This window comes from Sabethes cyaneus, chromosome 2 (genome assembly GCF_943734655.1).
Source record: "Sabethes cyaneus chromosome 2, idSabCyanKW18_F2, whole genome shotgun sequence".
Taxonomy (NCBI): domain Eukaryota; kingdom Metazoa; phylum Arthropoda; class Insecta; order Diptera; family Culicidae; genus Sabethes; species Sabethes cyaneus.
In genome coordinates, this window is record NC_071354.1 from 49,442,642 (window position 1) to 49,457,643 (window position 15,002).

General features: G+C 41.9%; 1 protein-coding gene across 1 annotated transcript in view; it reads left to right on the forward strand.

Moving 5' to 3' along the window:
- LOC128735397 (paired mesoderm homeobox protein 2A-like) overlaps positions 1-15,002 on the forward strand; it is a 117,749-nt gene that overhangs the window by 45,442 nt on the left and 57,305 nt on the right. Inside the window, exon 2 of the mRNA XM_053829882.1 lies at positions 11,902-12,098. Within this exon, the coding sequence (XP_053685857.1) occupies positions 11,902-12,098 (197 nt within the window). The remainder of the gene's footprint in view (positions 1-11,901; positions 12,099-15,002) is intronic.

Sequence of the window (15,002 nt, forward strand, 5' to 3'; positions counted from 1 at the left end):
CATCAGGAAATGGTTTCGATCCGTTCTAGAACTACTTGAAGAGGAAGGAAACGCAGGAATATTGACAGACAGTCGTCGAGTCTTCAATGGAGATGAAATCGGTTTCTGTCTTGATCCAGATACGAAAGCTGTTATTATTCCTAAGAGCGTTAAAAACGCTTACTTGGTTGACACTGGTTCGAAAAAAAATATTACCGTTTTAAATACCTACGGTGCCTCAGGTGCAGCAGTGCCTCCATGCGTCATCTTGCCATATCAACGTATTCCTAATGATATTGCCCGAAGCTTTCATCCCGAATGGGGCTTGGGCAAATCAGAATCTGGATGGATGACAAAGGATACTTTTTTGGCATATATCAGGAACGTTTTTCATCCATACTTGATAAAGAACAAGATTCCTCTTCCTATTATCTATTTTGTTGACGGACACCGGAGCCATACCCCGTTTGAGACTGCAGAAGAATGTGTTAAGCTGGGAATAATTTTGATTTCGTTATACGCAAACAGCACACACATAATACAGCCAGCGGACGTCGCTATATTTCGTTCCCTCAAAGCTGCGTGGGGTGCTCAAGTGCGAATCTGGCAAATGGATAACCCAGGTAAAATTTTTGTTCGCATACATTACTTTTAGAACTGTAATTTGATTCATATTTTCTTTATTTTAGGCCGAGTGATCCGCGTAAATGAATTTGGTGGCATACTACAAAAAGCCATTACCGCATCTTTCAAGGTTAAAACTGTGGTAAATGGTTTTAGAGTATGTGGGCTGTTTCCCTTCAACGAGAATGCTGTTGATTATTCAAAATGCATTGCTGGTTCAAATACTTCGGTGTCCCGTGCAACTATTGGTCATGATGCAAACGTAATCATTCCACGGCAGCTTCTGCTTGAATCAATTCAGTTGATTAGTCCAGAAAAAACAATACTATATCGTGAGCTTTTCCCAAGAATCGGATAAAGTTTTATGTCACATGTACAAAACACTATTTGAAGCACACGACAGTCGGATGTTCGATTTAGAGGATTACATACTAGAATCGTCCAATATGAATAGTTGCCTAAACGGGTTAACGAACAGTAAGAAAAATGTGGATACTATATCGGATATCTTTACAGCAGTCGCGGAAGAGTAAGTATTGGTCTTTTAATATAATTGCTTTATTACTAGTTGCCGTCGAGTGGTACACGCATATTTTATTTCCTTTTTTGTAGATCTTGTGTAAACGCTGTGGAAGCTGTTTCTGACGATTCGACAACACAGTTAATCGATAATAGTCTAAATATTTGGGATGTTTGTAATGTTGCACCAACGTAAGTTCGTATGTATGAATATTGGCTATTAATTAATTGATTTAAACGTTGATCTAGCATTTCACCTAGCGAAATACAACTTACTGATTCATCAATTCCGATGGAATCTCCAGTCACCTACGAAAATAAATCTAATCAGCTGATTGAGGAAATCATTACTGACACGTAAGATGGTGGTAAATTTATTAGATCCCACTCATATATTTTGTTTTTGTTTTTTTGCTGTTTTTCAGTGTATTGCTGAATAATTCAGACCAGAATCTTTCTGCGGAAATGCCTCCGATAACTGCTGAAGTCGTTTACGAAGAAATAAATCAGTCGAAACCCATCAATTATAATTTTGGAGAAATGCTCATCACAGTGGATATTGAAAACCAAGTTTTTACCGATCAGGTTGCTGGTGATATGGATTCAGTAATCCAGGAAAAACCTGAAACTGCCACAAAATATTCAGATTTAGAGAATCAACATCCTGCATATTCAACAATATCTGACACCAAAGCGAAGCAAAATCATATTTTGAGCTTTTTGACGGAACCCAACACACCTAAGAAAAAGAATAAGAAATTTAAAACACAGAAGAGTCCACCAGTTCTCACTTCAAAGAAACGGATGGAGCTACATCAGCAGAGAGAACAAGAGAAGGAAAATATACGATTGGAAAAACTGCAAAAAGCAGAAAACAAGCGCAAGCAAAGAATCAAATTGGCACATGAAAGGCAACTCGCGATGATCAAAAAAACGACTGAAAAGTTACAACGTTTAAATGACGGTTTGAAGGATACAGCTGGTTATTAAGGTAGTATGTTGCATTCGCAACAATTTTTGTCATGGGCAGTGCTTATGAGTTTCACATGTTATTCTTAAACTGTAAAAACTTGTGTATCAGTGATAAATATAAAATAATTATCATACTTTTTTCACTGCCTTTCTATTTTCAAGATAATGACATCTAACGAATATTGTTTAGCAGGTTTCTGACAACATAGTGATTTTCAATTACAGTTTTCTCACGAAAAAGGTGAGCAGAAATACTTACAGCTTTCCTCCGAAAGAGACGATTTCGAAGAACGTTTTCAATAAGAGCGGTCTCGAGCTGCACGGTTTGATGGGAAGACAGAAACCACACGCAACAACCTCCTGATGTGTTTACAGTAAATCTATCAACTTTTCTAAATACACTAACTACATAGTATTGATCACTTGATATATAGAAAGTTCACATCCACACTAGTGCCGCACGGTTAAATAAATTTGAACTGATTTTTCACCATCCCAAAAGAACCAGTCACTTGAATAACTTTCTAAAAACCCAAATATACTTAGATAATCAGAACATTGAAACATAAAATATACATGAAGCTATTAGATACAATTGCACCTTATAGCGAGAAATACCTGACGAAACTTTCGTGTTACCAGAAAGAATCTAAGCGTCTACGTCGCGACGCACATCGATCACATATCGCGTAATCATAACCACTCTTGATTTAATTTGCGACTGTTTTTGTAAATTATTTATTTCAGTTATTTGGGCTCTGGTTGATTCAAATAAAAATAGAGTAAATGTAACTTCACTTAGGTATTCTGTTATGTTTTAGAACAATAATGCCCTTAGTGGACCATGTTCATTAAACATATAGTGGACCACGGTCTGCAATATGAAATAGTGGTCGATTAAAGGTTAATGGTAAGCATTTATAAATTTCTCATTTTTGACAAGTTTTTATACTAAACTAATTAAATCTTTGTTGTATTCTGTAAGGTATACCCTAAACTTCATTATGAAATGATAAACGTTTCAAAATATTCACAAAATCATTATAATCCAGTGAATTTTCTTTTTATAAGATACTAAAGGGTCCACTATAGGTCAATTTACCCTACCTCTTTATGCGCAGGATCGAAGCTACTGGAGACTCTCGTAAATAAGCTTCTATTTCAGGAAGTAAAGCGTCATATCTCCTGTGACTAGCATGGATTTTTTCCAGGACCGTCGACTACCACATCATTCTACATCCAGAACATGGAAAACGACACTCAAATAGATACTATTTACACAGACCTGAAGGCGGCCTTTGACCGTGTGGACCACGATTTGCTTCTGGCCAAAGTAAAACGGATGGGTGCGGTACCGACCTTCGTAGACTAGCTGAGTTCATATCTGGTTAACCGGCGTCTTGCTGTGAGACTGGGCAGCGCACGTTCGAATCAATTTTCTAATCGATCTGGTGTCCCGCAAGGTAGAAATCTTGGGCCTTTGCTGTTTTCACTATTCTTCAATTATGGTTGCGCTGTGCTACCTCGAGGATGCAGACTTCTGTATGCGGATGATTTGAAGATCTTCCCCAGTGTAAAGTCTATTGAAGATTGTCGCGAGCTTCAAAGGCTTCTCAACAACTTCGTCGACTGGTGCAAAACGAACGAGCTCCTCATCAGTGTTCGTAAATGCTCGGTCATCGCTTTCAACCACAAAAAAATACCCGATTCAATGGATAGAGTCTCTATTATCAAAGATCTTGGCGTACACCTGGATGAGAAGCTCTCGTCCCGTGAGCATTACTCGTACATAATAGTTAATAAAAACTGGGAATTTATCCTTCGAGTCACTAAGAAATTTCGGGATCCATATGCCTGCGCGCTCTTTACTACTCCCTTGTGCGATCCATAATTCAATACGCAGCTGTAGTGTGCAGCTCTTATACAGGTATTTGGTCGTCCAGATTGGAAGCCATCCAGCGCAAATTCGTTCGATACGCGCTTAAATATCTTCCATGGAGAAACACATACGATCTGCCTCCGTATCAAGACCGCTGTCGTTTGCATATGCATATGGACACTTTGGAAAGAAGACGGAAAATTGAAAGGGTCCTCTTCATTGGGAACGTTTTAGTCGACGAATTAGATTGTCCAGCGATCCTGGCTCAAATCAACATCAGTGCTATCCCAAGTTTTCTACGAAACAGAGAGCTTCTTCGACTGGACTTTAGACGCACAGAATATGGTCAGAATGAACCCATTCGTGTTATGCGTTGTTTGTTTAACAGTGTATAGAATTATTTTGATTTCCATGTTTCATGCGGAAAATTCAAAGAACTACTGCTGCTCTCTAGAGCCTTTAATTAAGTTAGTTAGTAGTGTTTTTATTCATGTAGACAACAGCGTCAGATGAATTATTGAACGACATAAATATAAATAAATATAAATATAAATATAAATAAATATCGCGACAAGCAATCGAGTTGAGCAGGCGAGTCGAGCAGTCGAATCAAGCAACGAGTCAAGCAGTTGGGTCGAGCAGTCGAGTCAAACAGTCAAGTCGAGCAGTCAAATCGAGCAGTAAAACAAGCTGTTTAGTCAAGCAGTCCAGTCGAGCAGTCAAGTCGAGCAGTTAAATCGAGCAGTTAAATCGAGCAGTTCAGTCGAGCAGTTTAATCGAGCAGTTAAGTCGAGTAGTCCGATTGAGCACTTGAGTCGAGCAGTCGAATCGAATGGTTTAGTCAAGCAGTCGGGTCAAGCGGTTAAGTCGAACAGTTGAGTCGAGCAGTTTATTCGTGCAGTCGAGTCGAACAGTTCATTCGAGAATTTGAGTCGAGTGGTTGAGTCTAGCAGTTGAGTCGAGTAGTCCAATCGAGCAGTCTAGTCGAGCAGTTAAATCAAGCTGTTCAGTCAAGCAGTTCAGCCGAGTAGTTGAGTCGAACAGTTGAGTTGGGCAGGTGAACCGAGTAGTCCAGTCGACTAGTTGAATCGAGTAGTTTAGTCGCGCAGTTGAATCGACTAGTCTAGTCGAACTGTTGAGTCGAGCAGTCTAGTCGAGCAGTTAAGTCGAACAGTTAAGTCGAGCAGTTCAGTCGAGTAGTCCAGTCAAGCAGTAGAATCAAGCAGTTAAGTCGAGCTGTCGAATCATACAGTTAAGTCAAGCAGTTGAGTCGAGCAGTCGGGTTGAGTGGCCAAGTCGAGCAGTTAAGTCGAGCAGTCTAGTCGAGCTGTTGAATCAAGCTGTCAGTTGAGTGGAGCAATCAAATCGAGTAGTCCAGGTGTCAGTTGAGTGGAGCAATCAAATCGAGTAGTCTAGTCCAGCAGTTGAATCGATCAATCGAGTTCAGCAGTTGAGTCGAGCAGCCGATTCGAATAGTCCACTCGAGTAGTTGAGCCAAGCAGTTCATTCGAGCAGTCGAGTCGAGCAGTTCAGTCAAGTTGTCCAGTCGAGCAGCGGAATTAAACAGATGAATCGACCAGTTGTGTCGAGCGTCGAATCGAAAAGTTGAGTCGAGCAGTCTAGTCGAGCAGATAAATCATGCTGTCCAGTCACACAGTCCAGTCGAGCAGTCGAATTGAACAGTCCAGTCGAGCAGTTGAACCGAGCAGTCGAGTCGAGCAGTTTAATCGATAAATTAAGTCGAGTAGTTCAATCGAGCAGTTGAATCGAGTAGTCTAGTCGCGCAGTCTAATCGAGTAGTCTAGTTGAGCAGTTGATTCGAGCAGTCTAGTCGAGCAGTCGGGTCAAGCGGTTCAGTAGAGCAGTTAAATCGAACAGTTGAGTCGAGCAGTTCAGTCGAGTAGTCCAGTCAAGCAGTTAAGTCGAGCTGTCGAATCATACAGTTAAGTCAAGCAGTTGAGTCGAGCAGTTGGGTTGAGTGGATAAGTCGAGCAGTTAAGTCGAGCAGTCTAGTCGAGCAGTCTAGTCGAGCTGTTGAATCAAGTTGTCAGTTGAGTCAAGCAATCAAATCGAATAGTCTAGTCCAGCAGTTGAATCGATCAATCGAGTTCAGCAGTTGAGTCGAGCAGCCGATTCGAATAGTCCAATCGAGTAGTTGAGTCAAGCAGTTCATTCGAGCAATCGAGTCGAACAGTTGAGTCGAGTGTCCAGTCGAGCAGTGGAATCAAACAGTTGAGTCGAGCAGTCTAGTCGAGCACATAAATCATGCTGTCCAGTCACAAGGTCCAGTCGAGCAGTCGAATCGAACAGTCCAGTCGTGCAGTTCAATCGTGCAGTTAAGTTGAGCAGTCGGGTCGAGTAGTAAGTCAAGCAAATTTGTCAAGCAGTCGAATCGAGTAGTTAAGTCGAGTAGTCCACTCGAGCAGTTAAATCGAGCAGTCTAATCGGCCAGTCCAGTCAAGCAGTCAAGTCGATCTGCCCAATCAAGCAGTTGAGTCGAGCAGTCGAATCGAACAGTTCAGTCGAGCAGTTCAGTTAAGCAGTCCAGTCGAGCAATCCAAGCGAGCAGTCTAATCGACCAGTCCAGTCGAGCTGTCTAGTCAACCAGTTGAGCAATCGAGCAGTCCAGCAGTCGACCAGTGGGGTGACTGAGAATACAACCCATTGCTACGAAACCATGACGTCCTGTCAGAGACCTGGTTTTCGGTACAGACATAAGCCTCTTATATAAATAGATAGATAGATACTGTTACGTATAGTTTAAATAGCATTTTGATAGTATCGTTGAGATCCAATTATTATTATCAACATCATTATTTGCTCTCTGGCGCCTACCACATGAGATACATGGTTATCAATCTCAATACTGGCATCGGTTATCATCGGTGATTGGATCGTACTAGATCAGTGATAGCTGAGTGCTATCGCGCAGATTATAGATTGTAATCAGTTCGTTCTCGCATACCGACCGTGCAGGTCGTATGCAATAAATAAATATACAGTCCACTATAGAGCTCCTTTTTTCTTGTCGCCAATAAAGTGGCAAGCTTAGTGAATTTCTACCGTTATTGCCTTCCACGCTTATCACACTACGTCCTGTGGGTCCTATTCCGGCCAGCGAAGATACACATTCGAACATTTTCTGGTCCTTCGAGCCGGATAGGACCAATCCGCAGGACCACCTGTTCGATCTAATAGCGTGGGTGCATTGTATAAGTGAATGCATTGTTCGGGAGAATTAGGCTGGTTGATGCCTATCGAAATTAGCTGTGATATCTAAATCACTTGTGTGCCAATAGTCTGATAGGCTATCAAAAAGGGAAATAAGCGAAGTGCATTTTGTGGTAGCTGCTGCGTTCGGTTATACGGTCATCTGGGTTGGATAAGTGATCGCCACATGTTGAATTCTTTCCTGCTATCGGACGGCTATCATCGAGCACAAAGGAACCAGATAAGTAGCTATTGTGTGTCATTGTGTGGTTAAGGTGGCTTGATTTCTCATTGATTGCATGTAGAACGATCAAATAAAGGCGCGTTACCTATTGTCTTGATACAAATTGCAAGCGCTATATTACTACCGTATTTCATTGCGAGTTTGATCCAACTGATTTGCCTGGTTTTGAGTTTCTCCGGTTGATTATTTATGCGTAGCACTTTTCGGTTTGCATTTTGATAAATTTCCACAATGAGTGGTTTTCGATTTGGGCTGTCAGTTAATTTGTCAATCCGTTCCGCTTGAGGTCTCGGGAGTGTTTATTATACAGTGAAAGTGTTCAAGTGTGCCTAAAAAATGCCGTCCAAAGAACTGAGACAGCTGATTAAGCAGGAGAAGCAGCTGAGAACATCGCTGGACAATGTGCAAGAATTTCTAGACAACTATAATGACGAGCGTGATAAAGATGTGGTTGAGCTGCGTTTAACAAAATTGGATGAAATTTTTGAATCGTTTTGTGCTGTTCGTGTGAAAATAGCTGTGATTTTGGATGAAGTGGATGCTGGTGATACATACGAAGATGCTGCTGATGATGATGCTGCTACCGCTGGCAGTGATGCCCGTGTCGGTGATGTTCGTACCTTCAAGGAGTGCGAGAATTTATATTTTCGTTTAAAGTCTGCACTACTAGCGAAACGTATAAATAATGCTGGGACCGTTGTTGAATGCCAGCCGGTTGTTACTGAACAATGCCGGACCTCCCGGATACAATACCCTGAGCTTAAATTACCTACGTTTTCTGGCAAATTGGAGGAATGGATTAACTTTCGGGATAATTTTAAATCGTTGATTCATAACAATGAGGACTTGATCACAATAGATAAATTCAATTACTTGAGAGCTTCATTGCGAGACGATGCACTGCTTCAAATTAATCAAGTGCAAGTTAGTGCTGCAACATACAATATTGCTTGGGCTATACTTGAGACAAAGTATGAGAACCACAAGCTGATAGCCAATGAGCATTTGAAGGCGTTGTTTGCAACTCCGGTCATGAAGACGGAGTCGTTTGAAGCCCTGAATGCTATTTTGCTGACATTTAAGGCAAATCTACAACAGTTAGAGAAGTTAGGAGAGAATACAAGAAATTGGAGCACAATTTTAGCTTTCATGCTGTCGCAGAAACTAGATAATGTAACGCTTCGCCACTGGGAAACACATCATGCGTCCAAGGATATCCCTCAATATGAAGAAATGGCTGAGTTTTTGGAACAACATTGCGCAATTCTACATTTTACGTCTGGACGGAGTGGAGCCGAACAACATCGATCTTTCAGGAGCCCTGCAATTCACATGGTAACACCTACCGCAAGTAATTGTCCAATTTGTAACAACGGACCGCATAGCATTGAACAGTGTCACCGATTTGGTAGGATGAGAGTTGTGGACAGAAAAATAGCCATCCGTAGACTGGGATGGTGCTTAAACTGTTTATCTCCAGGCCATTACATGATGGATTGTTCTGAACGCAATTGTGCGCAATGTGGACAAGGGCATCACCATCTTCTACATCCGTTCATTCCAGGCTCTTCGAACGCACAAGCCGAACATCAAAACTTCCCGAACAGGCCTCAAGTCGGTAACGTGAACGCGCAAACGCAGTCTTTTCAACAGTCCCAAATTCAGCAACAACCGCACTCACAATCTCAAAACCAATCCCGGATGAATACTACTCAATCCAATCCTCAAACAGCATCAGTATACAACACTATCTCGCAATCTACACTACAGCCACCTCCCACAAACACCACAGCTACTCTTTACCACACTACTACGCTACACAACAATCGCGGTCATCGAAACACTACACTTCTGTCAACTGCGATCATTAAAATTGTTGACCGTTTCGGGAACACAACTCTGGCTCGTGTATTATTGGATAATGGGTCCCAAATCTGTGTAATTACGGAGAATCTATCTCGACGGTTGAACTTTAAACGTTTCCATGAAATCATGCCGGTAAAAGGTGTAGGTGATTCTTCGACTGTGTCAAAGCAATCGGTAATAGCTAAGATAATGTCACGCTATTCTTCATTCGAGACTAGAGAGTTGAAGTTTTACGTGTTGTCTCGAATCACGTTGAACTTGCCGCAGCATAATATTGATATTAGCACTTGGAACCTGCCCGCTGATATCTGTCTCGCTGACCCATGCTTCCATGAGTCCAGCGCTATTGATGCCATCCTGGGAGTTTCGATTTTCTACGATTTATTGCTGGGCGAACAGATGAAGCTTTCAGAATCTGGTCCAATCCTGTGCAATACGCAACTCGGTTGGATAGTGGCTGGAGGAGTTCCTGAGCATCCTGTTATGAGCTTTAGCATCGCAGGTGCTACTACGGTCACCACTAAAGAATTTCACGAGCAGCCAGTACGATTTTGGGAGTTGGAGACATGCACAACGAAGAATTGTCTCTCCATTGAAGAGTCTACTGATCTTTTTTGGGTCAAAATGCTACACTGGAAGCCATTGTCCCTAATACATCATCGCGTAGTGTTATCCGATGCCGCACGTCTATTTGATCCGTATGGATTAGCTTGTCCAGTTATCATGCAGCGAAACCTGTTTCTCCAGAAACTTTGGACACCAAAGCATTCTTGGATCGAATCAATAAGCATGAAACTACAACCACAACGGCTGGAGATCAATACCAGCCTGGACCGAATTTATACAGTTTCTGAACCACGCTGGATTACGTTTGACAGAAATGTAATATCATGCGTACTTCACGGATACTGTGCAGCTTTAAAAAGGGCAAGTGCGATAATTGTCGGGAAAATTGAAATCGGTCCTCCTCCAGAAGCTAGTCTCCCGGAAACATCGGAAGGCAGAACGAGCGGATGGCAGCGAGTACAGCAGTGCAGCCAAACGATATGGAAACGTTGTTCATCGATATGGTCGATTCCTCAGAACCGAGGACAATCTTCCTCCTCTGTGTCACAGTGTAATCAACTATTTGTCTACTAAACCTTAGTATTCTCGCCCCCATTGGGGCACTTTGGGCAGCTGTCGGCATAAAATTTGCCGTATATGCCTGGGGGCAACCCTTAAGTTACGTTCAACATATATATTGTTGTTGGAACCTACTGCTTTGTTTTTCGTCGTTAGGAAATTAGATGTCTATCTTGTTTTTGGACCTATTCGTTTCAACCGCTTTGAGAAGCTGCGCCTGGATAATAATAGGATAAGTACGCCCCCATATGGGGCAACTTTCGGCAACTTGTAGTGCATTCCACTGCATCGCCAAGGGGGCCGATATTTAAGTTACGTCGATCCACTTTAGTGTTTGTTTCGGATCCAAATCGCTTCGTATTATTTCACAGATGCTTTGACCTCTGCTAGCCATTGATGCTTGCTAGCCAACGAAGGTACGACGAGATGTCATCGTAGATTAGTCTCACCCTGTCATCGTTTGCACCATTCATCACATCGATATACCACCGTCAGCAGCTGGCTGATACACAGATGAGTATTCATTGCCCCCACGGGGCAATCTTTGGCATATTTTGAAGGTTCCACCTTTCTACTGCCAGGGGGCCGAAACATAAGTTACGTGACTCCCATGGAAATCCATGCTTCGGATTACAGTTGTGTTTATTTTCAACAGGAATCGCAACATGTTGCTATCTCCAGTGCCGCATTCCAAACTGTTTAACGCATGACATCAGTGCACGGATTCATCGTGTTACACAAGAAGGACATCGTCACCAGTGAGAAAGGACAGTCGATCCATTCACCAGCAGTTCAACCAAACTACAATGAGTTGTAGTGGGAGAAAATACCAATGAAAGCGCAGTATCAATTGTGATGAATGAGTGATCAGGGAAAAATAGTGTCATTATTTATTGTACAAAATAGTATTAGTTTGTGTTGAGTTAACTCAAGGCCGCCGGTATGTTACGTATAGTTTAAATAGCATTTTGATAGTATCGTTGAGATCCAATTATTATTATCAACATCATTATTTGCTCTCTGGCGCCTACCACATGAGATACATGGTTATCAATCTCAATACTGGCATCGGTTATCATCGGTGATTGGATCGTACTAGATCAGTGATAGCTGAGTGCTATCGCGCAGATTATAGATTGTAATCAGTTCGTTCTCGCATACCGACCGTGCAGGTCGTATGCAATAAATAAATATACAGTCCACTATAGAGCTCCTTTTTTCTTGTCGCCAATAAAGTGGCAAGCTTAGTGAATTTCTACCGTTATTGCCTTCCACGCTTATCACACTACGTCCTGTGGGTCCTATTCCGGCCAGCGAAGATACACATTCGAACAGATACTTTATACTTTATAATTTATACTCTATACCTTTTACCTAAATCATCAGATTGATTCAAATTAAAATGAAAACAATTTTTTTCCAAATGTTTCAAAGTGGTTCTTTTAACTTTCTGAAAGCATTCTTTCATTCTACTCTTCTACAGCTGGTCTCCCGTACAAGGTCTACTCCGGTCACGACTCGGTACTGGCGGAGAAACGAAAACAGCGCCGGATACGAACCACCTTCACATCGGCTCAACTGAAGGAATTGGAACGAGCCTTCCAGGAGACGCACTATCCGGACATCTACACCCGCGAGGAAATTGCCATGAAGATTGATCTGACCGAGGCGAGGGTGCAGGTAAGTCGAATTTTCTTTGTAAGATACTTTCTCGCTTAAATTTGCAAAGTATGGTTGTTTAGTTCAACAATATTGTGAAATTATATGTGATCAACCGCTACTTTCAATACTCAGTTTACAAACGAGCTCAGTTTACTCAAGAGCAGAATTGTAGTTAGCAAAGACTCTAATCCTGAGTCCGTGCTGGATTGTATCCTTGCTCTACGCGAGTGAAAGATCAATCATGCAATCCACCTGATATCCACTAGCTCCTCTGTTACTGAATTTACTGAAGGCAACCTTGATTGATTAAATTCATTTCACCAGCTGTTGGCCTTCGGCTGTACGGATAGCCGTAGGGTCAACGAGAGTATATTTTATTTCCTTGTTTTCCTCCCCGGCCCATCTTTTCACGCAGCATCTGTCTTCGTAGGCTTCCAAATCATCATTCTTCGTATTTGCGCTTCTGTACGATATACAGGAAAGTACACATACCTGCTTGGAAAAAAGAACTACACTTAGCTCCAACCCTATGACCTGTCGGCCTGGACACGCATACGCGACTAGCGAGGACCATGTTGAACGACTGCCGTCTGCCTGGGAAACCAATCTGCTACCGACGGAGGATGCGTTCCTTTGGGTACGGACCGGGCTGACGAGTGGGGAAAAACGACCTGTTAGAAACGGGAGTGGAAATGAATAAAAATTTATTATTTACGACGCGTGCCCTATTCCATATTTCACAACCATGGCACCTCGTTTACAGGTTGTTTTTTATCCTCGCAAGAGGAATACGGCCATAACGTGTGTCCTTCGTCAGCGTTTCGCAGCGAGTAGAGCCAAAAGTGGCACATTTAGTCGATTGCCTATTCCACCAATATGGTGAGTTGAATCTGTGGTTACCTGGACGATAGGAAAACGATGCGATGAATCTTGAAGGATTATGATTTTGTCATTCTGTTACCATTTTCCACGCGATCGTTGAGATGATTGTGGATCCAACCTTTGTTTGATATACCTACTTAGTCACGAATGATTGAAATCGGCTGCTTTGATGGTATTTTTCTTGTCTGACTGTTTATTAAAAGAAAATATTACTGCGAAGCAGTATTATAAACAAAAGTAGTTGCGTAGTAGGCGGCAATCAATCTACATTTTTTCTACTTTGCGCCTCCGCTATACAACTCTCCGCAAGTAGGTAGGTAAAGGCAGTTTTATCCTTCACAGAAGCCCATCCGAAAGGCGCCCATTGTAGGTACCTACAACGCAAAGGAAAGTAGCAACCGAACACAATCCGCCAGCCGACAAGACCCGTTTTTTCTGCGTCTCCTCAAACCCACCGCACCGGCGGGTGTCAGTACATTGAAACAATTTAATTCATCATGGAAAACATCCAAACGGGGTGACGCTGCTGCTTGGCTCGTTTCTTTTCCTCCAGCCAGCGCGTGACGGCGGTGGCGGCCGTGGTGGGTGGTGGCAGGAAAAAACCCTCCGTCGCTATTAAAGTAGATCTGAGCAGTCAGTGTCTTAAAGCGGCCAGGGTTTTACTACATCTGATGGAAAAAGGATATATTTATGGCTGCTTCGCACTAGCTAACCGGGAAAGACAAAACAACCGAAAATAGCAGAACCGAACCAGCCAGCAGCTGGAATCAAAATTCATTTCCTAATGAAATGAATAATTGATTGAACTGTAAGGGAATCGAACCGGTTGGCTGTGTACCTATACGACATGACGAGGATTCCGATAGTCTCTGCAGGTTAGATGTTAGATATCACCATCACCGTCAGATCAACCATCGCATCGTAAGGGACATTCCAGGGCAATTCCTTCAATAATGGTGTTCTGCAAAAGCAAAGTCCAAACGGTGATTGCCCTAGCATGATATTGAATCGTCGAATAGGACCTAGCTCGGATGACTTTCCGATGGTGACCAGCTGCTAACCATGAGATGGACTTTTTCGAAATGGAAAAAACATTAAAATTGTACGCTGCAGGATGTAGCCGAAAATTTGGTTTCAGAATCTACCAGGATTTCCAAAGGCATTGTGGGTTTGACCGATTGTTATCCGATATTTGTTGTGTAACTCGAAAACACAACATTTAAAAAAAAGACAGATTTATATTTTCTTATGGAAGGAAGTTATCACACAGATTTGGACCAAAGTTACCAGATTTCCATGAAATTTTGGACACGCCAATGTATTGTTAACGGATTTATGCACAATAGCGCCTTCTCTATCTTTTCACTTTCAACCGCTTATAAAACTATGAGCTTCACCAGAAATTTCCGATGACCGCTTCGAAACACCCTTTCGTTTTCGACCAAGGGGCTCACTCTTTAGAAGGTTTTTATAACCTCTTTCAGTATCAAGTTATAAGCTTAAGTAGTCTTATCATGCTCTACCGAAAGCAGCAATAAAACCGATAAAGCTTTTCGTTGCTCGACAGCTACCGCCACAATTTAATGATGCTTTTCGCTACAAAGGCATAAAGCATACAGCTTGATCTGGTAAAAAGCTAAATCAGTCAGTCAGATTTGTTAACTTAAAAATACATTTGTGATATCCCATAGAATAAATAGTAAATTTTCAACAGACTCCGTAGTTGTGCAGCATATGCGCATTAAATTGTATCGAGCACATTGGTATAATATGTGGATAATCAAATATGTGTTTGTTCGAAAATATTCGAGAAATTTGGGGAAATAGAGCTACTCTGCTAATAGTTTCATAGTTTACGTAGCTCCCCGCATAATCAACCAGCATAGTAATCTGTTTTTCAATAGCTTTACGCTAAGTTATCAGAATAATCGTTCAACATTCAGTCTGTTTATTCGCATAAACTGGTGTATGCATTTTTCAAACATAACAAACGAGAAATGAATCATAAAATCCCATGAGCCCTGTTTTGATTAGTAAACT